This window comes from Schistocerca americana, chromosome 7 (assembly GCF_021461395.2).
Source record: "Schistocerca americana isolate TAMUIC-IGC-003095 chromosome 7, iqSchAmer2.1, whole genome shotgun sequence".
Classification (NCBI taxonomy): domain Eukaryota; kingdom Metazoa; phylum Arthropoda; class Insecta; order Orthoptera; family Acrididae; genus Schistocerca; species Schistocerca americana.
In genome coordinates this window covers 519,982,511-520,010,454 of record NC_060125.1, presented here as the reverse complement: position 1 = coordinate 520,010,454, position 27,944 = coordinate 519,982,511, and the positions used below count along the sequence as shown (strand labels likewise).

At 42.3% G+C, this 27,944-nt stretch overlaps 1 protein-coding gene across 1 annotated transcript in view; it reads right to left on the bottom strand.

Annotated features, from left to right (window-relative positions):
* The window catches only part of LOC124623058, a 240,575-nt gene that overhangs the window by 129,266 nt on the left and 83,365 nt on the right, over positions 1-27,944 (bottom strand). The window contains exon 4 of the mRNA XM_047148851.1: positions 8,680-8,805. Within this exon, the coding sequence (XP_047004807.1) occupies positions 8,680-8,805 (126 nt within the window). The remainder of the gene's footprint in view (positions 1-8,679; positions 8,806-27,944) is intronic.

Sequence of the window (27,944 nt, the reverse complement as noted above, 5' to 3'; positions counted from 1 at the left end):
AATTTTCGCACCATTCAGATATCTTTTCTAAAGCGTTTTGCAATTTGTTATGATCTTCCGATGACTTTATTAGTCGATAAATGACAGCGTCGTCTGCTGAAGTATTAGATGTAAAATATTACAATTAAACCAATTACTTGGATAATAACAATAATCTAAGTCTTTGGAATATATTTAGAAACAAAGAAATTCGTTGCATTTGATGCTATTCGAACCTACAACCTTCTACTTGTCAGGTGTATGCGCTAACCATTGTTTTACACAAGGGTATTGGATTAAGTAATTGTATTTCTAACTGCGGTAATCTAGTTGCAGCGACAAGTTGTAGGTTACAAAAAAACCGCTTCACGCCGAAGCTTCGTCCTGTGAAGCTTATTTAAAATAAGAAGATATCTGTGATTCTGGTAACTGTACATGTAACGCTGAATCGCCTCTTGTGAGGAAGTATCCACTTGTGTATTTCATTAGCATCATTGGCATCGTTGTGTGTTTTGGTGTGGTTATCGTCTGTGACGAAATACAAAAGAAAAGGACCAGACTCACGATTCAGGATGCGGAATGCCACGCAAGGAATTGAAAGTCAACTGACCAACTGTTGTGACAGTTTGGCATCGACGAACAGTTCGGGCGTGATGTTTAGCGCTCTGACTGGAGGAAAGCAGCTCCAACACGTGAAGTGTCCAACTATCAAGTAATTTTAAGTGGACTACATTTAATCCAATATTGTGGCATCGCGCAACGGTTACGATATAAAACTGACTTGTAGAAGGTCGTAGGTTCGAATCACTTACACACTCACCTCAAATATTTAACACATTAATTAATTTCTAAAGTAATAAGGCGTTTGACACTGTTTTATACAAGGGAAATCAGTTCCTTAAACAAAACGGTTCGTCGGTTGTCGCTAACTGCGAGATTTTGATCGTGTCGATAAAGAAAATTAACTACGAGAGACGTTCAATAAGTAACGGAACACTTGTCTGAAACGAAATTACAATTAAATCAATACCATTAACTGCTGACGGGCGTTGATATACATCAACGGGGACAGTTGAAAATGTGTGCCCCGACCGGGACTCGAATGCGTGATCTCCTGTTTACATGGCAGACGCTCTATCCATCTGAGCCACCGATGGCACAGAGGATAGTGCGACTGCAGATATTTATCGCCGGCACGCTCCCCGTGAGTCCCACATTCCCAACTTATAGTCCACACACTACGCTCGTAGTGTCCCTGCCATTATACCCATTACTCGTGGCAGACAATCCACCGAGTCCTGTAAGAGTTCAGGCAAATCGTGTGCATGTGCACTGAAGAAGGTCACGAGCCGGTTACCCTTAACGATATGAAGTAATGGGTATAATGGCAGGGGCACTACGAATGTAGTGTGTGGACTATAAGTTGGGAATGTGAGACTCACGGGGAGCGTGCAAGGGATAAATACCTGAAGTCGCACTATCCTCTGTGCACTCGGTGGCTCAGATGGATAGAGCGTCTGCCATGTAAGCAGGAGATCCCGGGTTCCAGTCGCGGTCGGGGCACACATTTTCAACTGTCCTCGTTGATGTATATCAACGCCCGTCAGCAGCTAATGGTATTGATTTAACTGTAATTCAATTCTAGAGAGCTGCACGCTCACTTCATACACTTGTCTGAAAGTAGGTTGGTCAAAAAGCAACGTATTTTTTAATTTCTAAGCCTAGTCAAAAGTTTTAGATTATTATTTCTATTCAGGTAATTGGTTTAAAAGTAATTTCTTTTTTTTCTAATACTTTGTGACATCCTTTTCATCATAGTGCTGACTTGTTTTTGATCTCGTTTTTCTTTCTATCTCTCTTTTTTCGTTTGGAATCTGGATGTGTCGCCTATAATCTGCATCCTAATGCCAACCAGGACTGCTTATCGGTTGGTAATGTGGCGGCTCTTGTAGCCAGTGTGAAGATAGTTTCAGATAACCAATGACAGCGCGAAATTACAGTTCGCTTTTAGCGCTGGAACTGAAATTTCTCTGTCAAGAGTGTTCCCGCAGAGGTTAGCTTTAATTGCTTTGAAAGAAACGACTGTGACTTTAGTTCTGCCACAGACTGCTGACCGCCGTTTTCTCAGATACATTGCACATTACGGGGTTGTGGTTAGCTCAGGACATGGGTTTGAATTCAGAGATACGAAACGTGTCGTTCAGTCATTGGTCACTGAAAGTCAGCTGTCGACAGAGGATCTCGCATTTCTGTAATACCTCTGCTGGCACTTGCAACATTACTCCGTGTTACACATTAACGGCATTTGTGAAGTGACCTGTCGTGTTTGTGGGTCACCTATAACCGAGCGCTGGACAGCAGCTGATGTAGCGGCAATGTAGCGGAAAGTGACGTGTCAACTATCAATTAATTTTCATTGGACTGTGGTTATATCCATGACTGCGGTGATCCATTCGCAACGACAAACTGTAGCTTTCAAAAATTGGGCTTCACGTCGAAGCTTCGTCGTGCGAAACTTATCTAAAGTAAGCAGATCTCTGTGAATGTGATAACTGTATATGTGACGCTGAATCACGTTTTGCGCGGAGGTATCCAGTAGTGCTTTGTTAGAGCTGCGTATGAAATGTGTGTATTTTCTTAAAATTGTGTTATTTGTATTGTGTGTTTTGGTGTGGTTATTGTCTGTGATGAAACACAAAATGAAAGCGCCAGAACCAATATTCAGGATCCAAACACATCAAAGTAGAATGGCGGACAAGGAATTGAAAGTGAACTGACCAACTATTGTGGTTATTTGGCAACAGTGAATGGTTCGTGCGTGACACTGAGCCCTCTGATTGGAGGAAACCAGCTCCAGAGCGCGAGGTGTCAACTATCAAGGGATTTTAAGCGGACTGTAGATAGTTGTCTTTCTTTGTGGAATTGTAGCTCAGGTATATGAATAGCGGGTACAATTATTTCCTTGCTTCTTGCACTAATGTGTCATGAATAACGTATGTTGCTTCTTAATACCTCCATTGCTAATATAGACACATCAAAAAAATTTTTGCATCACCTCGGTTCCGAGAGTTCCGGAACCTGTACAGAAAATTGGAATAGAGATCAACGTAAACATCATTTCCGCCCTTTTTATTGGTCACGAAAACCACACATTGCATGCAACGAGACCTTCAGAGGTGGTGGTCCAGATTGCTGTACACACCGGTACCTCTTATACCCAGTAGCACGTCCTCCTGCAATGATGCACGGCTGTATTCGTCGTGGCAGTCTATCCACAAGTTCATCAAGGCACTGTTGGTCCACATTGTTCCACTCGTCAACGGCGCTTCGGCGTAGATCCCTCAGGGTGGTTGGTGGGTGACGTCGTCCATAAACAGTCCTTTTCAATCTGTCCCAGGCATGTTGGATGCGGTTCATGTCTGGAGAACAGGCTGGCCACGCAAGTCGAGCGATGTCATTATCCTGAAGGATGCCCGACGGGGGCGCGAATTGTCGTCCATGAAGACGAATGCCTCGCCAATATGCTGCCGATATGGTTGCACTATCGGTCGGAGGATGGCATTGACGTATCGTACAGCCGTTACGGCGCCTTCCATGACCGCCAGCGGCGTACGTCGGCACCACATAACGTCACCCCAAGACAGGGAACCTCCACCTTGCTGCACTCGCTGGATAGTGTGTCTAAGGCGTTCAGCCTGACCGGGTTGTCACCAAACATGTCTTCGACGACTGTCTGGTTGAAGGCATATGCGACACTCATGCCAGTCCAGAGTGGTCCATTCGGCATGTTGTTGGGCCTATCTGTACCGCGCTGCATGGTGTCGTGGTGCAAAGATGGACCTTGCCATGGACGTCGGGAGTGCAGTTGCGCATGCGCACAGTTTGAATCGGAACATGACGTCCTGTGGCTGCACGAAAAGCATTATTCAACTTGGTGGCGTTGCTGTCAGCGATCCTCCGAGCCATAATCCGTAGGTAGCAGTCATCCACTGCAGTAGCAGCCGATGGGCGGCCTGAGCGAGGCATGCCATCGACAGTTCCTGTCTCTCTGTATCTCCTCCGTGTCCGAACAACATCGGTATTAAATGTTTGGGTATGTTTGAACTACAGACAACACGAGCCGTGTACCTGCTTCCTGGTGGAATGGTGGAATGACTGGAACTGATGGGCTGTCGGACCCCCTCCGTCTAATAGATGCTTCTCATGCATGATTGTTTATATCTCTGGGCGGTTTTAGTGACATCTCTGAACAGTCAAAGGGACTGTGTCTGCGATAAAATATCCTCAGTCAATGTCTATCTTCAGGAGTTCTGTGAACGGGGGTGATGCAAAGCTTTTTTTGATGTGTGTATTTCACATTATGTTGGTGAATTTTACGTACTGGTACTTAGCGAGTCCACCTTATACAGTCTTGTTACTATAATGCTACCAACCAAATATAAGGAAAGTAAAACAGATTTCGTCCAGGTGAGAATGATTTTCCCCGAGATTTATTTCCGCCTTCGTCACTTACCATCCATCCCAGGTGCCCGTAAGCCTACAACAGACGGTGCTATGCACATAGCCTTGTTTAAATTTATTTTGCTCTCCATATATAGCGTGTGGTTTCGTCCGAAACCCGCTTCAACCTGCCCACATCGCCTATGTGTCAGGCGCTACCGCAATTGCAGAAGTTTGTCAGTATCCAGGTGTGATGGTGTGGCGTGCCATTGGGTAAGACGTGCGACCTCAATTCCACTGTGCTGAGGCCAATCTGAATAGAAAAGCAGTTACATCTGAGAAGTAATAGAACTCGTAGTCCCGCCACTCCTTCAGGAAACTTTGCTTGACGTACTTCAGTATGATAACATCCACCCACGTGTGGGGAGGAATGAGGAAATCTTATCCGAAGAACGACAGGTACTTTTCTTTTCTCTGCTGGCTGCACGTTTTGTGCATCTGGAATATCACTCGACAGCATCTTGTTCGCGACGATCTTCCAGCAAGCCTGCTGATATTTTGTGGACTCGTACACAACCTCCGTGGAGGGAGGTTGCACAGGAACGTATCACAACCCTCTTTCACTACTTGCCCCGATATTTACAGACTCTGACTGTTGGGGCTTCCAACCAGACTGAATTCTCAGAAGCGACACATCACGACAGTACCGTAGTCAAAACTGTTTGTGTACTAAAACCTTGTACCCTGTCAGAAGATTGGAGCCATGTAAATACAGACAAATATCAAATAGAAAGAGGTTGTACTGCAGTTGTACGATTGTATAACGAAGTCGTTTTCCTCTACGATAGCTTTGGTGGATAATACAATTATATTGATAGTGAACTGTAGACCATAAATGTTGTGTTCGGACAAACGAGTCTCTGAAAGTTATGGTACTGAGTTATTCGAGCTATATCTTGATAGAAATATTTAAACACATTAGCTATCGTTAAAATTATGTTCAGTGCAATTGATTAGAACTGTACTACAGTGAGGAGCTCAAGTAATCATCCAATGCATTAATTAAAGTTCACGATAATTAGGAGACAGACTACGTAGTCAAGGAAGGTAGACCTATAACAAAACAGCAAATAAATCACTGATATACTACTCTATAAAAAATCGTAATAAATGAATTTTCCTGAAAGAGCATACAAAAGATGTTACAGTACTGAGGGAAAGAAATGAGTGGAAATCATTTTGGAATATGTAAGGAACGAAACAGTGGTAAGACTACAGGTCACCATTGCCTTGCTGATCTCTTGTGTCGAGGCATTGCGTGCCCATCACTCAAATGTGTAATTTGTAATTAAGAACACGCTGTTATGAACTGATATCATTTTTTAACATGTGCAAAATTAAAATGATATAATACATAATCAACTGGAACATTGGAGCCCTACTGGGAAACCGGAAAATAAACAGCTGTGCCCCGTTGTTAAGACCGTTAAAAAATAAAAATAGCTAATCACCTTCTCGAATTCTTATTTACATAATCCCTGTTAAAATGTTGATTTCACTCTCATGTTTTCTTCAACGTGTTCGCCTTTTCACAAGCTATACCAGTAGTATAACTGGAGGAAATTCGGGTAAGATGACAAAGAGGACGCCATGCCGATTTTGACAACTGTCGACAATTATGCTTCATGAAGATCTTGTGCCTACATCAGAGAACCCTAGTAATTAGCTATGTATGTATAAAGACCAAATTTTTATCCCTTCAATCAGCAGGCCAATAGTTAGCAATAAGGGAAACCGTGTTTTGGAGCCCACTGCACCTAAGTTCTTGATGATACCTAGCGAGCAATAGCGGGTGGGGAAAAATTATCTCTAATTTATTCATGTGATATCTGTGAAATACGTTCGAATTATTTCAGTTGACGTATAATTTTTGTTTTCTGATAAGTTTTTTCTTGTTATGTAGTTTGAATTAACAATGACTACGCTAAGGTGACGAATTAGAAGGATCACAAGATGATGACCGTTAACTTTCTCCTCAACTTGTTTTTTACGAGTTCGTCAACTTACCGATCGTTTATTAAACATCTCACACATTTTGAAATTAATTCATTGACACTTTTATTGCTTAATGAACCGTTCTGTACATGTCAATAGCACGAGAAGAATGTAAAGAACAACAATGAAGAGACAAAGCTGTAGCACGCAATCTGTGACTGATATGATTGCTGAAGTTGTGAAAAATAAAGCAATTGTAAATTCTACAGAAAACACGAAGTCAACTATGTCTGAGTACGTAAAGAAAGGTGGTGGTAGGGTATTAAAAGAGTCGGTAGGCATGTTTTTCAGTGTGAAGAGGTTAGGTTGAGTATCAGTGTTCCCATTCATCGACGTAACTTCAAATTTGAGTGATTAAGCCCAGCCTACATTATAGTACATATTCATGTCCTAGAGGTGTCGATGTATTATGAAGTTTTTATTCCTCTCAGCTCACTGTATTTCGTTTTCTGTGTTACCAACAGTCAGCTGAAAAATGAATATTTCTTGTTGCTGAAGTGAACTGCTCTACTGGTTCGTCATTCTACGCGACCCTGTTTGTCAGCTCCAACGCACGCTTGGGTAAGGAGTACCGAACATGGGAAATGAGTTTTTAAGTACACTACTGGCCATTAAAATTGCTACACCGAGAAGAAATGCAGATGATAAACGGGTATTCATTGGAAAAATATATCATACTAGAACTGACATGTGATTACATTTTCACGCAATTTGGGTGCATAGATCCTGAGAAATCAGTACCCAGAACAACCACCTCTGCCTTGATACGCATGGGCATTGAGTCAAACACACCTTGGATGGCGTGTACAGGTACAGTTACCCACGCAGCTTCAACACGATACCAAAGTTCATCAAGAGTAGTGGCTGGCGTATTGTGACGAGCCAGTTGTTCGGCCACCATTGGCCAGACGTTTTCAATTGGTGAGAGATCTGGAGAATGTGTTGGCCAGGGCAGCAGTCGAAGATTTTCTGCATCCCGAAAGGCCCGTACAGGACCTGCAACATGCGGTCGTGCATTATCCTGCTGAAATGTAGTGTTTCGCAGGGATCGAATGAGGGGTAGAGCCACGGGTCGCAACACATCTGAAATGTAACGTCCACTGTTCAAAGTGCCGTCAATGCGAACAAGAGGTGACTGAGACGTGTAACCGATGACACCCCATACCATCACGCCGGGTGATACGCCGGTATGGCGATGACGAATACACGCTTCCAATGTACGTTCACCGCGGTGTCGCCAAACACTGATGCGACCATCATGATGCTGTAAATAGAACCTGGATTCATCCGAAAAAAAATGACGTTTTGCAATTCGTGACTCAGATTCGTCGTTGAGTACACCATCGCAGGTGCTCCTGTCTGTGATGCTGCGTCAAGGGTAACCGCAGCCGTGGTCTCCGAGCTGATAGTCCATGCTGCTGCAAACGTCGTCGAAGTGTTCGTGCAGATGGTTGTTGTCTTGCAAACGTCCCCATCTGCTGACTCAGGGATCGAGATGTGGTTGTACAGCCATGCGGATAAGATGCATGTCATCTCGATTGCTAGTCATACGAGGCCGTTGGTATCCAGCACTGCGTTCCGTATTACCCTCCTGAACCCACCGATTCCATATTCTGCTAACAGTCATTGGATCTCGACCAACGCGAGCAGCAATGTCGCAATACGATAAACCGCAATCGCGATAGGCTACAATCCGACCTTTATCAAAGTCGGAAACGTGATGGTACGCATTTCTCCTCCTTACACGAGGCATTAGAACAAATTTCACAAGGCAACGCCGGTCAACTGCTGTTTGAGTATGAGAAACCGGTTGGAAACTTACCTCATGTCAGCACGTTGTAGGTGTCGCCACCGGCGCCAACCTTGTGTGAATGCTCTGAAAAGCTAATCATTTGCATATCACAGCATCTTCTTCCTGTCCGTTAATGTCGCGTCTGTAGCACGTCATCTTCGTGGTGTAGCCTTTTTAATGGCCAGTAGTGTATATTTTGAAGTAGACACTTGTAAGAAGACTCTGCCAAGATTCTGGGGAGCACTAATGTTTGATAAAATAACAAAAGCTTTAGTTCATCAGCTTGCCCGATTTTTCCCCTGCATTGTTTTACAAGTCTCGGTGCAGTCTTTGCGGCATGAAACTCGATGGTATGTATTTCCAGTAGAACGTGAACAGTGCGAGTAAGATGTCTACTTGCGCGCGCTACTCACTGGCTCTGCAGACGGGCTCGGCGTCTTCGTCTGCGGTGTCCGCGCTGTAGCAGCTGAGGCCTGGACCGCAGATGGCTGTGGGCAGCGGTCTCCCTGGCATCCCCACGGTGCATACCTCGCCCTCCTCTGAAGAAGGCGACACGCGATGCGTCAGAAACGTCACATACAGCATGAGCATGAACTTTTTGCAGATGTCACAAAAAAAAGAAAATGGCTCTGAGCACTATGGGACTTAACAGCTATGGTCATCAGTTCCCTAGAACTTAGAACTACTTAATCCTAACTAACCTAAGGACGTCACACAACACCCAGTCATCACGAGGCAGAGAAAATCCCTGACCCCGCCGGGAATCGAACCCGGGAACCCGGGCGTGGGAAGCGAGAACGCTACCGCACGACCACGAGCTGCGGACGCAGATGTCACAAGTACTATAATTGATACTATAGGACAGACAGCAACAGAAGAAATAGTTGACAATATTTTTCATAGAATTAATAAGTGGTTTTCTGCGAATGCACATTCCCGTAATTTCGACCAGAAAACACAGTATACTGTGACGGATCAAAATTATTGTATAGGTCTTCGTATCGTCACGATTTAATTTTTCCGTTTCAGTCTGTTTAACAGCAGTCAAAAACGGGATGTGATATTTATCATTTCATTGTAACTTAAATCTATGCTGACAACTATGATCTAGACAAAATCCGTATACAGTATCCAGCCATGCAAGTATGCGTACAGAGACGGCAAAGATAATCCACGCATCGCTGGCCGACAGCAGAGCTTGGGCCCCTCCGAGATCATCCTGGGCGAATTGGCCACTAGATGAGTAACCGAGATTCTCTATTTTAAATGACGAAATAATGGTAGCGCCCTACATTTTGTCTGAATTAATAATTCAGCTATGGTACTGAAGTAGTTTTGAGTCGGTTACTATTGAGGAGCTGAAGAGATAGTGAGCTTCAGTTGGTAAGACGACGTATGTTGGTTGGTTGGTTTGGGGAAGGAGACCAGACAGCGTGGTCATCGGTCTCATCGGATTAGGGAAGGATTGGGAAGGAAGTCGGCCGTGCCCTTTCAGAGGAACCATCCCGGCATTTGCCTGGAGTGATTTAGGGAAATCACGGAAAACCTAAATCAGGATGGCCGGACGCGGGATTGAACCGTCGTCCTCCCGAATGCGAGTCCAGTGTCTAACCACTGCGCCACCCCGCTCGGTGGACGACGTATGTGTTACTGCATGAGAGTTAGAACATGTTTACAAGTGTCGTGATCGATACCTACCTACAATAGCAAATTGTATCTACTATGTCTTCATTATGGAATTTTCCGCGATTTTTTGAAAAAGTATAGGCAGTTGCTCTTTGACGGAGTTGTGCTTGAAATGCAAGGTTTGAAGAATGCCGCAACTGATCTAGGACATGAAGATTATAAACATTTTATGAATCTTGTCAACGTCAGTCTCCTCGTATTTTGTGTTACATTTGACGAAAGGTCAAGTGATTTTAAGTTGGTACATGCATAGTCGAGAGTTGCTTGTACACTGTGTCAGAATTTCACAGCAGAATACGTGAGTGTTTAAAATACGACGAAACAAAAAGTTTTTACTTCAGTAATTTTATCCGAAGTGGTCCGTGATACGTTGCCTGTGATGTTAGTTAGTGCTCAGATGGTGGATTTGGGTGTTGCAAATGGTTAAGGAAGATTTATGAAAACACACTCTAAGGTATTTGAGTGGAAGACGTTAGTGCAATTTTTTGAGTATAGAGTCGTGCTACGAAGTAGTAACGTATTGTGTATGTGGAGTAATTGATTATCGAACATTACTCCCGAAGCTTTTCTTGATCGCCGAATCAAGCCCAGGAACATACGGATCGGAGGTGAACGTAACAGTCGAGACAGCATTGTCCTTGCTGAACCGCTTCAGAGTGAAAATTCCAACCTGCCATAATTTCTGTAGTGAAACTGTTGAATAACAATTACATTTAGGATACGCGAGAGGCCAAAACCTTAAGAGGCTGCTATTTTAAAATCTGAACCTTAAGTCGAGATATAAATTGATAATGGCACTTAGGATATTTTTTGAGCTCTTTTGTGTTGTTGATATTTCTTAGTGTGGGTATTTAGTTTTTTCCAGTCACTCATTCACAATCGATGTTTGGTCATTGTGAGGTATTTATATTTAAAAAGAAGGAAAAGTCGACCTTCACTTTTAACAATAAATTTTAGTCCTTGAGTTATGATTTACCGAGGAAAACTTTCAGTATGTAATTGTAAAAAAGGAAAGGATTTAAAAAGAAAAGTGAAAGTTATAGTTCTGACATTTAGCAAGTAGCGTAAGCACGTACAAGTCGCTATAAGATCTAGACAACTGAGTTGAGAATATTTACAATCAAAGATGGTCGTTTTCAAAGACTGGTGCCTTATAGCCTAAGACACTAGAGTAATTTCAGAAGATATTGGCACTGAAACATTACGATTAATTAAATACTAGAATTGGCAGTAGTTGAAGAAGCAACAACAGGCGGTGCCTAAAGAAATTTATTTACCTTGTCTTAGTAACAATTTGTATCTCTGGATTTGGATGTCATATTCTATTACGAAAATATTTTAATTCTGACACTTTACAATACTATAGGGATTTGCAAGTAATTGATGATATATACATGTTAAAGTCTTAAGTACCATGATATTGAAGAGATATTTTAGTTATTTAGTGAAATATTGCTACATGCTAACATATGTATACATACTATACATATAATGAGAGATTTCTGTACAAAAAAGACACTTCATTAATAGTGAGCTGGCTTGTACATTCACGCTGTTGTATGTTGATGGTCTTGTTTGGTGACACATTTAATCGAAGATAGACTAGAGTGCTGGGAGGCAGAATTACCAATTCGATCAAGCATATGGTTACTTATTGCTCACACAGTTGCTCATGCAGTGTTTCACGGAACCTGTGTTCTTCTGAGAGATTGGATAGAATTCTATTGCGCCTCTTTACGAGTAGTTACCAATTTTATTTTATTTACATATTTTTCTATATTTTATCTTGTATTGGGACGGTGTGGTGCCTTAACGTTTTAACAGGGCTAATTACGTGGACCTTGTAGATCGCAATTTCGCCACAGTGCAGTATGTGGATTTGCACGATGAATAAAGTGACACCAACAACTTCTAAACGTTTTTCGATGCGACATCCTTGTATAAAATCTTCTCGGTATTCATACCACGTCAAATCAGAGTCAAGACTCGAACTTTAGAAGATTAACACCATCTTCTTTGTCCGTAGATGAATCTCTGTCAGGAGCATGCCAGCTTCCTTTCTACTCGTATTCAAGCTTGTTGTTAGTTCGGCTGACATTGCTTGGAATTGTATCTCTTATTGGCATTGACTTCACCTGGAGGGCGGGATTCGCATGCGCAAATCCAGGAAATTGGTGATGATTTGGGGGTGCACCCTAGGGATGGTGGTTACTGCTGAAACAACTGGATTTCAATTACACCTTTTTTTCATCTCCAGTTCAACTTGACTGTTAAGAACCACTAACAACAAGCGGTTTCTGAAATAACAGATTTTCGGATTTCAATTCTATTATTTCCAGGAATTAATATAGATATCGAACAAAGACTGAAAAATTCCAAAAGACCCTCAGTATTTTTCGTTGTAATTACATTTCAAGGCATGTTGAATCAAAATATCAAATAAAATGTGTAAATAAAAGACAACTTAGTTTGTGGACCGTTCGATGCTTTTCTCGAAAGGTAATGAGCGATTGAATACTGCAAAAATCCACCAGCATTCTCCTAACTGACTGCAATGTTTAAAATTTTTCCTCGAAAATCATATTGCAATCAAGGATCATACCACTATTCAGGCATTACGAAAAGTCAGTGCTAAAGAGCGAAAATTGAGATTGGAGAATTTAATTTTTCGTCTTAAGTTGTTCGTTCCCAACGGCCATAATCAGATGAAGGCATATTCCATAGGCGCTAGCAGCAGATCAGCTAGCTTCTATTGTCATTATAAACTGTGAATGAACGGTAAGTTTTTAATTTATTACTGTTGCCATAATGTCCTTTCTATTTTATTATTTCATGGAAATAGTAGACAAATAATAAGCTTTTGTGTACAGATGGCGATGGTGAAAGAGACGGACGCAGCTACGGCGAGAGTGAAAAGTTGATGATTTTCCTGCATCACCATCTTTTGATGGTATAAAATTTCACACTGAAGCAACCACAAAATTACATGTTCAGTTATTATCCCACGTTTACAATACACCAAAAAAATTATAAACATATCAATCAAATTTATCTTGTGCTCCACGAAGCATTTGTGTTTTTTCATTTTATATGATGTCGCAAGTCTGTTGCGCCTCCTGCCGTTTTTAATCCTTTAAAGCAAATGGGGTGTAGTATTTCATTGTAACTACATTTCAAGGCATGTTGAATCAAAATATCAAATAAAATGTGTAAATAAAAGACAACTTAGTTTGTGGACCGTTCGATGCTTTTCTCGAAAGGTAATGAGCGATTGAATACTGCAAAAATCCACCAGCATTCTCCTAACTGACTGCAATTTTTAAAAATTTTGCTCGAAAATCATATTGTAATCGAGGATCATACCACTATTCAGGCATTATGAAAAGTCAGTGCTAAAGAGCAAAAATTGAGGTTGGAGAATTCAATTTTTCGTCTTAAGTTGTTCGTTCCCAACGGCCATAATCAGATGAAGGCATATTCCATAGGCGCTAGCAGCAGATCAGCTAGCTTCTATTGTCATTATAAACTGTGAATGAACGGTAAGTTTTTAATTTATTACTGTTGCCATAATGTCCTTTCTATTTTATTATTTCATGGAAATAGTAGACAAATAATAAGCTTTTGTGTACAGATGGCGAAGGTGAAAGAGACGGACGCAGCTACGGCGAGAGTGAAAAGTTGATGATTTTCCTGCATTACCATCTTTTGATGGTATAAAATTTCAGACTGAAGCACCACAAAATTACATGTTCAGTTATTATCCCACGTTTACAATACACCAAAAAAATTATAAACATATCAATCAAATTTATCTTGTGCTCCACGAAGCATTTGTGTTTTTTCATTTTATATGATGTCGCAAGTCTGTTGCGCCTCCTGCCGTTTTTAATCCTTTAAAGCAAATGGGGTGTAGTATTTCATTGCTACCCCACTTCGTTAAAGACTTCCAAATTACGGATGGTGCCATTCTGCAATACAACCGATGTCGGCCGACGGCAGTGAGTAACTACCGGGTAGAGTAGTGGGGGTAAGTCTCGCACGTTCACAGTCTAATAGGTCACGCCACACAGTAACATTTACATTATTGCCTCAACAAATCTGTGCGGAGTCTTACGTCATGTGCTTTTTGCTAGTTTCTAATGGTCTGCGTTATTTTTAAAATATCACTGATTCCTTTTCGCATTTTATGTAATAACTCAATATTTCAAAGCAATGGAAATTTAACGAATAATCATTACTCGTTACTAAAAAAAGTTTTGTTTAAAAAACAGAAACTTTTAGCACCAAAAGTAGGGCAATTTGATGCACCGGATTTTTACTTGGTTATAGTAAAAAATGAAAAAAAAAATGTTACAACGCGAGACCAAACAAATACCTGACAGTGCTGGCTATTCAGTACTAAAATAGCCTGCCAATATCGGTTTTAGCCGGTAGATTTTTCCCATTCCTAATGCACCCACTCCCCCACCCGGCCGCGACTGAGAGACGGAAGGGGAACAGAGACCACACCAAGTATCACGTAGCCCCTTATGAGTTATGATTTTTCACATTATTTCTTTGGAAACGATGCGTTCATCACTCAGTCGCAACGTGTTGTGGATTGGAGAGGGGGTGGCGAAGTGTGCCTCCAAATTATCGATTTTCTGTATTTGTTCATACTAATTCTGCCCTCTCATTACAAATTAAAATTTCAAGCTATGTCACCGAAACAGTGACAAGACTGAATGCCGACGTAAAGGAAGCAGACATCGCTCCCAGCAGTCCGTCATCTCCTAACCGAAAAGAGAGTGTTGATCTTCGAAAGCTCGAGTTTTAAATCCGACCTAACATGATCTGAACGCCGAGAAAACTTTATACAGGGTGTCCCACATAAATTATCTCTAGTTGAATCACTTGTGAAGTGGCGTGTATGTCCATGGATTCCACTTCCAGCATCTCTTACAAACCACGGAAAGGACATGTTTTTAAAGTTACTGTTATCTATTCTTTTCTACCTAGCTCATTGTTACTTGAATCTTGAGCGTGAGGTATACCGGTTTTATGTGGGACACCCTGTACAAGGAGTAGAATGTCCATAGGTACGTGCAACAGAAACGATCGTGTAACCTAAAGTTAGCTAATAAGTTACATGTTCCGTAGCTGATTTGAACGATTCTTTTATCGAAATGATGTGTAACAAGCCAGTTTACAGAATATGAATACGTGGCGTGTTAAAACCAATAAACGCAGTATTATTTTTAGTCATACTCAAGTACTTATACTTAATACTTTTTTACTTGCTACCAGTTTTTAAGTAGAAACTAGTCAATGGAATAAAATTAGTTGTCCAGGAGAAATGATTTTAAATTAAATTAAAAACTTGCTTAGCTACCTGTCAGACATTTTATGCTACTGGGCAAATGATCAAAAATTTTTATGCTGTATATTCAACTCCTTTCTGAGCCACTGACGGCTTTAAAAATTGGTAATAAAGGTCATTTTTCCTTTAATATTGTACGTATAGATATCACCAGTCTTTTCAAATTGTGATAAATTTCATCAGCGGATGTAGATACTGTGACAACACAGTTATAACGCCTAGCTACTTGAGGAGGTCCCTATATGACGTCTTTTGTATGATCATTACTTTCTATGTGATGGGTTACCCAGAAAATTATTCCGTAAGACAATATTGAATGGAGATATGCAGAATACGTCAGGAAGTTAAGAATCCTTGGAAGCAAGACGAATTGCGAAGGGTAGTCATAAAGTTTCAATTATCACCTCGAAAGACTAATGTTACATCACTAATATATTTTTTGCAGAAACGTTGGTATAGTCCTTGTAGACACGTAAATCCCCATGACACAGTACTATAGCCCACCGCTACAGGCGTCAAAACAATATGTCTCAATCTATTGATAATTTGGACTGTCATGCATTAATTCATTTTCTGCATTCGAAGGGTAAAAAGTTTGCAACAACCTCAGAATGATGTGGCAACAATGCACCATCATATGACCAAGTGGTCAGATAGCTAAGACTCTTCGAGTGGGTCAAACAAGTCTTAATAACGAAGGACGAAGTGGCAGAACATCTCTCTGTCAAAAACTGGGAATCTCAAGAGAATGGCAGGCCTGGTGCTGGTAGGCCAGCGTATCACAACCAAGGGGATAATGGAAAAAGTGATGGATCCGTTTTCAGAATATTGGATGACATTTTGAACATGACAAATGTCGTAGCCTTTGAGTTCCACGAATGCTGAACGCAATCAAAAACCATCTGAACTGAAGGAGCAGTGGAAATTGCGCAGTTGTATCAGGCCATTCCATATAGCTTATTTCTTCGTGAAATTGACATAAGAGAGCTGCAACGGTACCACTGCTACCGAAAACGAATTACCGTATGACACTGCACTTTATTTGTAGCCTGCGCCATTTTGAGTTTCCCCCTCTAGCGCCGAGCTATGGCATTGTGGCGCGGTAATTTCAACGTATGTAATGACTGCAGGCAAGTGCTGCAAAGAAACTAATAATTAATTACATAACACCATTTATTCTGATGTGATAATGAAAATTTCATGACTGTCTGTTGCTACAAGTGGCTCTTTGCAAACGGTTTCATTCTTAATTTTGAACAAATTAAATGATGTACAACAAATCATGGGTGTCACTAGCACTACGTTATTGGGGAGGGGGAGTGACAACACAATAGATGGGGTATAAGTCACAACGGAGTCTAAGTGGGAAATCCTCTTGAAAAAAAGTTGGAAAAAATTAGGGCCTAAAACCACATTTTGGAGCGTTCTTGTAGTGTCTTGTGGCAGGCAGGAAAAAGAACTAACAGTCAATTTGAACACACTTTATTATTATTAAAGAAAAACGCGTTCTTGGCATACACTAAGTTTTAAACGCAAGAACAACAAGAAAACCCACGACTCTTGTGGTGGTAAACCAGATAAGTAAGCAAGACAATGGAAGAAAATACTGATCAAAAACTACCCTGCAAAATTAAAAATACAACGTGCTACTACAATGCTACGGCGAGTGAATACAATGCTAGGGCCAGTGTAAGTACTGGCCGGAGCTGTTCCTAGCGGTTCGTAAACATTGCTGGTCTGGCGGTTTAGACTTGCTTATAAAGCCAGGTCGGCAGAGTGGTGCGTGATTAATGAGAGTTCCGATTGGTGGAACACTGTCACATGTTATCTGGCGAAGTAGTTCTGTGATTATTTGGAAAGTCTGTTATTGTTTCTGTCCGCTGGCGATGTTTCTCTGCGCTCTCTTGAATTGGGACCAGCAACCTGTTTTGCGTGTTGGTTGCGCGGGCCCTCTAATAATAAGGGGCCGCTACGACATTTATCACGCAGGGAAAAAAAATGCACAGCACCACAAACGTCCATAGGAGTAGGGGCGTCCTGGTCGACATCCATGGGTTTGTGGCCGGCAGGGGCGGGCGGCGGCGACGCACCACGGGCAGCTGGCGGGGGAGAAGTGGCTCAGGCATAGGCAGAAGTGGATATTCCTGCACAGGGCGGTCAACGATAGGCACCGGGAGTTCCCCTGGGGCATCGTGGTCCACCAGACGGCGGAGGAGCTGATTGAGGTGCCGGCAGAGAGACACCATCGCCCGGCTGCAGAGCTCAGTGATGACCCCAAGTGCCCAGTGTGCCCGTGGATGAGAGAAGGTCTGCACCCAGTCCTCCTGCCCGACACGAAAGGAGTGCGCCAGCAGGCTAGTGGGAGGGTGAGTAGTCTCGGGAACCAGGACAGATAAAGGAGAGTGGAATGGTCGACCATGAAGTAAATCCGCTGAACTTTTACCAGCATTGGGGTGGCGCAGTATGTAGCCAAAAAAAAGAAGCTCAGCTTAATCCAGCAGGTGATGGCTCAGCAGCTTACCGATCTGGATCTCAAATGTCTACACAAAACGTTCTGACGGGCCGTTCGACGCAGGGTGAAATGGGGCGTTATGGATTCCATTGGCAGTAGAGAATTGCTTAAACTTGTTCGAAGTAAACTGTAGACTGTTAACCATAACAATCGTTTTGGGGAGCCCCTCGACAGCAAAGAGATGCTGGAGAATTTTGATAATTTCAGCAGAAGTGCTGTCCATCATGCGAGAGGCATAGGGGTATCCCGACCCAGAGTCAATCAGTATGAACCACTGGGAACCATAAAACAGCCCTGTAAAATCCAAATTGAGATGTTCCCATGGAGCAGCTGCATCTGGCCACGATAAATACTGGCGCGGGGGTGCTACCTGATGTGTTTGGCACGTGGTGCAGGCTGACATGAGAGAGGCAATGTCTTTATCCAAACCGCGGCAATAAAGGTGGCAGTGGGCTAGCTGTTTGGTGAGGACGATGCCCCAATGGCCAGCGTGGAGGAGATCGACGACACGGTGGCGCAACGCATGCGGCATGACCACCCGGGAAACGTAGGAATCAATATGGAAAAGGATGACGTCACTGTGGAAAAAGAGACTGTGTCGATGATCCCAAAAATGCTGGACCTCTGCATTGTGGATGCTACGATGGCTGATCGGCCAACCGGCAGCGATTTGCCGGCGGAGAGCTTGCAGTGTCGGATCCTGAGCGGTGGCCTGCCAGACTACAGAGGCATCCAATGGAAGCGCATCCAGAGCGAGGTCCATGTCTGTGTCCGTATGGAAACAAACCAAGGGGGAGGCGTCAAACTCAAGGTCCGCCCCAGCAGGCAACCAGGAAAGAAAATCGGCTTTTGCGTGCCATTCAGAGTTGCGATATACAGTATCAAAGTCGAACATCGCCAGGAAGAGTGCCCAACGCTTCAGGCGGCGCGCCATCCAGGTGGGCACTGCACCACCTTGGTGAAACAAAGAAACCAAAGGTTTGTGGTCGGTCTGCAGAGTGAAATGACGACCAGACACGAAATCGTAACATTTCGTCAGGGCGAAAACTAGTGCCAAAGCTTTCTTTTCAATTTGACTATATTTGATTTGAGTGTCAGCCAATTTTTTGGATGCGAAAACCACCGGCCTCTCAATGCTGTCGACCACTTGCGAGAGGACACACTCAGGCCATATTCCGAGGCATTGGCGGCGATGATGAGGGGCAGGGAAGGATTGTAAGTGGTCTGACAAGGAGAGCAGGAGAGAGCTGACTTGAGATGTGCGCAAGCCTGCTCACATGCGTGTCCCAAACCCAATGTGCACCTTTGTGCAATAACCTGGTCAGGGGCGCCGAAATCTCGGCGGCGCGGGATATAAACGCCGATTATAGTTGATTTAACTGAGGACGGATTGCAGTTGCTTAACGTTGGTGGGACGAGGCAGGTTTTGAAACACCTTTACATGCTCCTTAGAGGCGTGTAAGACGCGGTCATCAATCGTGAACCCAATATAACTGACCTCATTGCAAAGAAGCCACACTTTTCTCTCCGGCAACGCAGGTTAACCTTGGAAAAACCTGAAACAGCTAATCCAGCTTTTCCACAAGGTCCACCGCGGACGAGCCACCCAGGATCACATCGTCTAGATAATTGGCCGCACCGGGCACCTGGCTTGTAGGGCGTTCCAGATAATGTTTGAAAATAGTCGGGACGCTGGAAATGCCAAACGGGAGGCGGTTGTACCAGAAAAGGCCACACAGGGTATTGATGACTAGGATCTGCTGCGATTCCTCATCCAACAGCAGTTGCATATAAGCATCATGCAAATCAATTTTGGCGAAAACGGTCGAGGCTTCAAGATGTGTGAGTATTTCATCCACCGACAGGACAGGTTATGCATCGATGGCGGACTGGGAATTGACCATGACCTTAAAATCGCCACAGATGCGTAAAGCACCGTTCGGCTTCTCGACAATCACGATACGCATCACCCAGCGACTGTGCGTGATGGGAGAAAGGATGCCTTCACCTTGTAAGCGGTGAAGTTCCACCTGGAGCCGGTCTCGGAGAACAAAGGAGACTGGATGGGCCTTACAGAAACGAGGAACAGCAGAGGGAAGAAGCTGAACATGCGAGGTGAAACCCTCCACCCCTGGTGTGGAGGATGGGAACAACTTTCATATTTGCTGAGCAACGGGGCAAGAAGGATATCCTATGAGGGGATCGACACCGCCTGTACCGCGTCATGCACTGATAAACCTAGATGACCAAAAATGCCCACATCCAGAAGGTTTGTAGCGCCAGGGGATCCGACCACTAAAATTTGAGTGGTGAAGGAACGACCGTTGTAAGAGATTTATGAGGAAAAAACGCCGTCGACTGATATAGAGTTATTACTGAAACTGCACAAGGCGCGAGTTTATGGGGTTAAAGCCGGTGAACCCAAGTGTTGATATGTGGCACCATTCACAATAGAAATGGATGATGGCGTGTCAATTTAGAAGAGCACCAGAATATGTGCGACCTCCAAGGTAAGGAGAAAACGGGCATCTGACTGGGGAATGATGGAGAATACTTGGCCATCAATGGAATGCGAGGCTACCAGGTCCTAAGGTGACGATTTGTGACGAGGGACCTTGCTCGCCAGTGGGGGCGTTCTGACTGTTGGTGAGTCCAGAAACAGCCTGGACAGGATGGAAACCAGGTGAGAGACTTCTGGTCACGGGATGGACCAACGCATCGACGAGACTCCTGCTCAGCGCTTGGCTACTGGCAAGCCGCGAAAACAGCTGGATCAAGATGCGGTGGTCGTAGCCGTGAGACTGTTCAAATGCATGAAAGATCGGCAGACAGGTGTCGAGGGGCGGGTGCTGTAACTTCAAAATATCAGGCCAAAGACCTTCGTCTGGTAAGTGAAACACCATCATATCGCAAATCAACGAAGAGGCATAAGACTGCTTGCAGGCTACGTTGGCTCACTGGAATTTACAATCGCGGGAGAGGCCCTGGAGCATCGTAACCCATTCCCAGTAAGTCTGACCTGGTGACTTTCGACAAGAAAAGAAAGTCTGACGGGCGGAGGTGACGTGTATTTGTGCGCCAATGTACTCAAAAAGGCAGCTCTTAATATCGATAAATGAGAGATCACGAGGGGACTGCTGAGGGGTTGTTGAACTAATCGACACACCTTGGGCTGACTATTGCTAAAAAAAGCCTGACTCCGATTTTTGTCGAGGATCCCATGTGCCAGTAAATATTGTTCCAACTGTTCGACATAATTTGACTATGGTTCGACAGACCTATCGAAAGCCGGAAACGTCAGTGGAGCCATGTGCAAAGTGTTCAATTTACCTGCGATGGAATCTATTCTATGAGCTACCTCTTGCAACGCTGGAGAGTGAGAGCGATGTTCTGACCTTGTGAGCGCTGTCTGAATCTGCTGTAGAGTTTCCACCAATGACTGAAGAAGTTCCTGCGAGGAGGCCATTTCGTTAGAAAATGAAAGTTTTATCCTAGCTGCCAGTAGCTGTAGTGTCCTGTGGAAGGCAGGAAAAAGAACTAACAGTCAATTTGAACACACTTTATTTTAATTAAAGGAAAAACGCCTTCTTGGCCTTCCTTAAGTTTTAAACGCAAGAAAACCCATGACTCTTGTGGTGGCAAACCAGATAAGTAAACAAGACAATGCAAGAAAATACTGACCAAAATCTATTCTACAAAATTCAAAATACAACATGCTACTACAATGCTATGGAGAGTGAATACAATGCTAGGGGCGGTGTAAGTACTGGTAAGAGCTGTTCCTAGCGGTTGGTAAACACTGCTGATCTGGTGGTCTAGGTGTGCGTATAAAGCAAGATCGGAAGAGTGCTACATGATTCATATGAGTTCCGATTGGTGGAACACTGCCACATGTTGTCTGGCGAAGTAATTCTCTGCTTATTTGGAAAGCCTGTTATTGTTTCTGTCAGCTGGCAATGTTTCTCTGCGCCGGCCGGAGTGGCCGTGCGGTTCTGGGCGCTACAGTCTGGAACCGAGCGACCGCTACGGTCGCAGCTTCGAATCCTGCCTCGGGCATGGATGTGTGTGATGTCCTTAGGTTAGTTAGGTTTAATTAGTTCTAAGTTCTAGGCGACTAATGACCTCAGAAGTTGAGTCGCATAGTGCTCAGAGCCATTTGAACCATTTTGTTTCTCTGCGCGCTCCTGAAAGGGGATCGGTAACCCGTCTTGCTTGTTGGTTGTGCGGGCCCTGTAACAATAAGGGGCTGCTACGACAGTTCTGGCTGTCTCAGAGCATATCTTTCAATGGCACATAAAACTTTTAAAGCGTGCCAATTTATGCCTGGACTGAAATGTATTTTGCGATTACCAGGTATAAAAAGGTTATATAATTCTACCATTTAAATTTATCGACAATCTGTGTATGATTATCATGTCTTAAACAACTATAGAAACTATTTCGTATTGAATGGTTTTTCAAACTGAATTGTGCTTGATTTTTATTGGAAATGTCAATAAATAGTGCATTAATACACGATTTCATTTAGTTTATTTTTCAAACATCAACAGCACATTTGAAAACAAAAGTTGAAAGCTATGAAAAGTAAGAATAAATATGTGAGTAATTAAAAAGTTAGAAACGATAATCAGTGTCAATAGGATAACCTAAATAATCTTAAAAAGTTCATCCCACTGTGATCCAGAAAAATTTCCGTAGTCGTAAAACTGGATATAAATATATTATATTTCAAGTCAATTTGATCCAACAGCAACTTGTACACATTGCAGACTGCTACATGACAGAGTCTCTGCCGTGTCATTGTTGAACACACATAGTTCTTCAGTTGTCACAGTCTTTCGGGCATTTTATGTTGTATTGTAGATGGAAGTGTTTGTAATAAGATAATAGGGTAGTTAATGAAAGCTTCAATGACCAATAAAAGTTTAGTAGATTGTATATTACCCGATCCACAATATGTAATGGACAAAAGGTAGAAAGTATGGTTTTTCTTTATTTCCATCAGAAAATTATGCTATATGGTTCACTTATTTACTGAATCAACATCATTAACATTATTTCAGATCATTTAACTGTAATTAACAGAAAGTTATTATTAGTTACAGAACTTGAAGTTGTGAGTTAACATACTGCCATAAATTTCAGCAAAATTTAAAATTTCATTCACGTGTTGCATTTTTAAATTCCAATGTAAATGGCAGCAGAAATATTTATGTTATAATTAAACCAATAATTAATTAGCAAAATTCGTAAATTTCAACTTACCTAAAAACAGACTTTTGGAACATTTATGAGTCATCTGATGTATTTAACATGACTTGTGCACTTTATGTATCATGTCAATAACGGAAAACCAATTAGATCAGTTGTAATTAACTTTGTCATTAATAATTTTCGAAAATTCTGATGTAAACACTATTGATTTTTAGTCATTTTGATACTAGGCAATTATCATACAGAACGTTAACGCGAAATTCCGTTTCGGCATTTTGAATTGGAGCTCAGTTAATGTCAAGAATAAAATCAAACGTGAAATCAAGATGTAATTAAAGATTTTACGATAGGTATTGTTATTGTAACTTCATAACCAAATTTTCACACAAAAGTCAAAACAACAATATTTAGAAATGTATTCAAGGTGAATCATCATTTATTGCTTTTAAGACTGTACTAACAGTTTGTTGTAAATCATTCACATTTCATTGTTGTTGTTGTTGTGGTCTTCAGTTCTGAGACTGGTTTGATGCAGCTCTCCATGCTACTCTGTCCTGTGCAAACTTCTTCATCTCCCAGTACCTTCTGCAACCTACATCCTTCTGAATCTGTTTAGTGTATTCATCTCTTGGTCTCCCTCTACGATTTTTACCCTCCATGCTGCCCTCCAATAGTACATTGGTGATCCCTTGATGCCTCAGAATATGCCCTACCAACCGATCCCTTCTTCTGGTCAAGTTGTGCCATAAATTTCTTTTCACTCCAATTCTATTCAATACCTCGTCATTAGTTATGTGATCTACCCATCTAATCTTCAGCATTCTTCTGTAGCGCCACATTTCGAAAGCTTCTATTCTCTTCTTGTCTAAACTATTTATCGTTCACGTTTCACTTCCATACATGGCCACACTCCATACAAATACTTTCAGAAACGACTTCCTGACACTTAAATCTATACTCGATGTTAACAAATTTCTCTTCTTCAAAAACATTTTCCTTGGTATTGCCAGTCTACATTTTATATCCTCTCTACTTCGACCATCATCAGTTATTTTGCTCCCCAAATAGCAAAACTCCCGTACTACTGTAAGTGTCTCATTTCCTAATCTAATTCCCGCAGCATCACCCGATTTAATTCGATTACATTCCATTATCCTCGTTTTGCTTTTGTTGATGTTCATTTTGTATCCTTCTTTCCAGACACTGTCCATTCCGTTCAGCTGCTCCTCCAGGTCCTTTGCTGTCTCTGACAGAATTACAATGTTATCGGCGAACCTTAAAGTTTTTATTTCTTCTCCATGGATTTTAATTCATACTCCGAATTTTTCTTTTGTTTCCTTTACTGCTTGCTCAATAGAAAGATTGAATAACATCGGGGATTAGCTACAACCCTGTCTCACTCCCTTCCCAACAACTTTTTCCCATTCATGCCCCTCGACTCTTACAACTGCCATCAGGTTTCTGCACAAATTGTAAATAGCCTTTCGCTCAATGTATTTTACCCCTGCCACCTTTAGAATTTGAAAGAGAGTATTCCAGTCAACATTGTCAAAAGGTTTCTCTAAGTCTACAAATGCTAGAAACGTAGGTTTGCCTTCCCTTGATCTATTTTCTGAGGTACGTCGTAGGGTCAGTATTGCCTCACGTGTGCCAACATTTCTACGGAATCCAAACTGATCTTCCCCGAGGTCGGCTTCTACCAGTTTTTCCATTCGTCTGTAAAGAATTCGTGTTAGTATTTTGCAGCCGTGACTTATTAAAGTGATAGTTCGGTAATTTTCACATCTGTCAACATCTGCTTTCTTTGGGATTGGATTTACTATATTCTTCTTGAAGTCTGAGGGTATTTCGCCTGTCTCATACATCTTGCTCACCAGATGGTAGAGTTTTGTTAGGCCTGGCTCTCCCAAGGCTGTCAGTAGTTCTAATGGAATGTTGTCTACTCCCAGGGTCTTGTATCGATTTAGGTATTTCGGTGCTCTCTCTAACTCTTCACGCAGAATCATATCTCCTATTTCATCTTCATCTGCATTCTCCTCCATTTCTATAATACTGTCCTCAAGAACATCGCCCTTGTACAGACCCTCTATATACTCCTTCCACCTTCCTGCTTTCCCTTCTTTGCTTAGAACTGGGTTTCCATCTGAGCTTTTGATATTCACGCAAGCGGTTCTCTTTTCTCCAAAGGTGTCTTTAATTTTCCTGTAGGCAGTATATATCTTACCCCTAGTGAGATAAGCCTCTACATTCTTACATTTGTCCTCATCCCTGCTTAGCCATTTTGCACTTCCTGTCAATCTCATTTTTGAGACGTTTGTATTCCTTTTTGCCTGCTTCATTTACTGCATTTTTGTATTTTCTCCTTTCATCAATTATATTCAATATCTCTTCTCTTACCCAAGGATTTCTATTAGCCCTCGTCTTTTTACCTACTTGATCCTCTGCTACCTTCTTCACTATTTCATCTCTCAAAGCTACCCATTCATCTTCTACTGTATTTCTTTCCCCCATTCCTATCAATTGTTCCCTTATGATCTCCCTGAAACTCTGTACAACCTCTGGTTCTTTCAGTTTATCCAGGTCCCATCTGCTCAAATTTCCACCTTTCTGCAGTTTCTTCAGTTTAGATCTACAGTTCATAACCAATTGATTGTGGTCAGAGTCCACATCTGCCCCTGGAAGTATCTTACAATTTAAAACCTGGTTCCTGAATCTCTGTCTTACCATTATATAATCTATCTGAGACCATCCAGTATCTCCAGGCTTCTTCCATGTATACAACCTTCTTTCATGATTCTTGAACCAAGTGTTAGCTAAACCTTTCATTATAAATCAGTAAATGTAATGGTTTTTGGTAGGGTATATATTGAGCAGTGCAAACCACTTGAAGTCAGTCACAATTTGGCCAGTTTAATGACGCAAAATCGGCAACCGTTGCTGTTTTGTCAGTCACGTTGTTAGAAGACAGTTTATGTGTGAACGTCTTTGTAAATGTTTACGGGAAATATGTTTGCTGCTAAAAGGATTCATCAGTGTGGTGGAAAATATTATTTTAACACCCAAGTTTTCATCACGTTTGAAATCCAGGCAAATCTACAATATATTTCCCGTAATGGACTTTATTGGTGGAGGAGAGTCGACGGTTCAAAGCTAAGTATGCCACTGCAAAAACTACATTACTCTCATACTGCGATGAATCTCTCGTAATGAGAACTATTTTAGCCAGAACTGCAGTTGGAGTAACATTAGCAGCTCAAATACTCTTTTCAAAGACTGAGCATCGATTTCTGGGTATGGAGCTGCCAAATCAGACACTTTTCGTAAGCAAAACTGTTGCTTCATGCCATAATGGTCACGTATTCGATGTCTAAGCCTTTGGACAAACACATCAACAATTTCAAAATATTCTTGCAGGTAAGGTTCTTCAAGTGATAGAAAATCTCATGCGTCCGTGCTTTCAGACAACCGCTTAGGAAATCCTTTTTTCCTTCGAAGTAGCCGCATGGCGATCGATTGTTAGTCGTCTGTCTCCTGGCTACATTCCTACAATTTTGAAGCAAAACCAAGCAGAGTCATACTTATCTATCTCCCTTTCCCTCTTTCGCCACTCTTAGTAATATCAACAGAAGTAATTAAAACTTAAAATACTGTGTTCTTAGTGAATTATTTGATTTACTGGCACATGAGTAAATCCTGTAAACCATTGATTCTTACTGCACAAGAGTGTGTGTAATTAGATGAACTTATCCAAGTCTTCAATCACGTCATTATCTCTAAACTAAGGCTCAAAGTACTGAAATAGCTCCTCTGGCGGTGACGTCCACGCAGTAAATAGAAAGGCAATAATCATTTTTGTAGCAAAATACGAGGAATCACGGAGTAGGGCAGAAGGAGCACACGAAAGTTTAACAGAAAAAAAAAAAAATGGCTCTGAGCACTATGGGACTTAACATCTGTGTTGATCAGTCCCCTAGAACGTAGAACTACTTAAACCTAACTAACCTAAGGACATCACACACATCCATGCCCGAGGCAGGATTCGAACCTGCGACCGTAGCAGTCGCGCGGTTCTGGACTGAAGCGCCTAGAACCGCTTGGCCACTGCGGCCGGCTGTAACAGATATATTCGAGAAATTGAAATATAAATTCCTGAAAAAGACGACATAATTCTCTCATAATTCAATCTGTAAAGTTTGAGAGAAGGCAGTCGACGTAGGGATCATGAGAATAAGATAAGAAAGATTAGAGCGCGTACAGAGGGATATAAACAAAGGAAGTTAATAATACTGATACGATATACCCTACGGTTTGCATTGTACAGTGGGTTGCGAAGTCCATACTGATGAGCCAATACCTTTGACCACTATCCACGACGAGACTGAATGCCCCGTGGTGGCGTTACTGGAACGTGATGCAGTAAATCGAGCATGTAAGCGGAGCAGAGACGGATAGGGAATCATTCTAGCGACAATACGGGCACAAAGGGGGGATATTCACTGACATAAGCTACTTTGACAAAGGGCACGTTGGTACGTCCCAGCGCCTGGTTACAAACGTCTCGGAAACGGTGAAATGCTACTGTCATGAACACTCATCGAAAGCGGTTGAAAGAAGGCGAATCCACTAATAGATAACAAGATGTTCGACGTTCACATTTCATCATGGAACCTGGAGGTCGGAGGCTTGCCTGCTGAGGCGGTTATCTGAGGCAGATCTCACGACAGATTGCAGTGTTGGTGCAGGCACAAGAGTTTCGGATCACACTGTTCATCGCTCATTGTTGAGCATGGGCTTCCGAAACAGATGAGCTGTACCTGTTCTCATGTTCAGCCAGCGAAATCGACAATTAAGAGAGTAATGGGCTTGGGGTCTACGAAATTAGTTCATGCGTCGAAGGGAACGTGTCG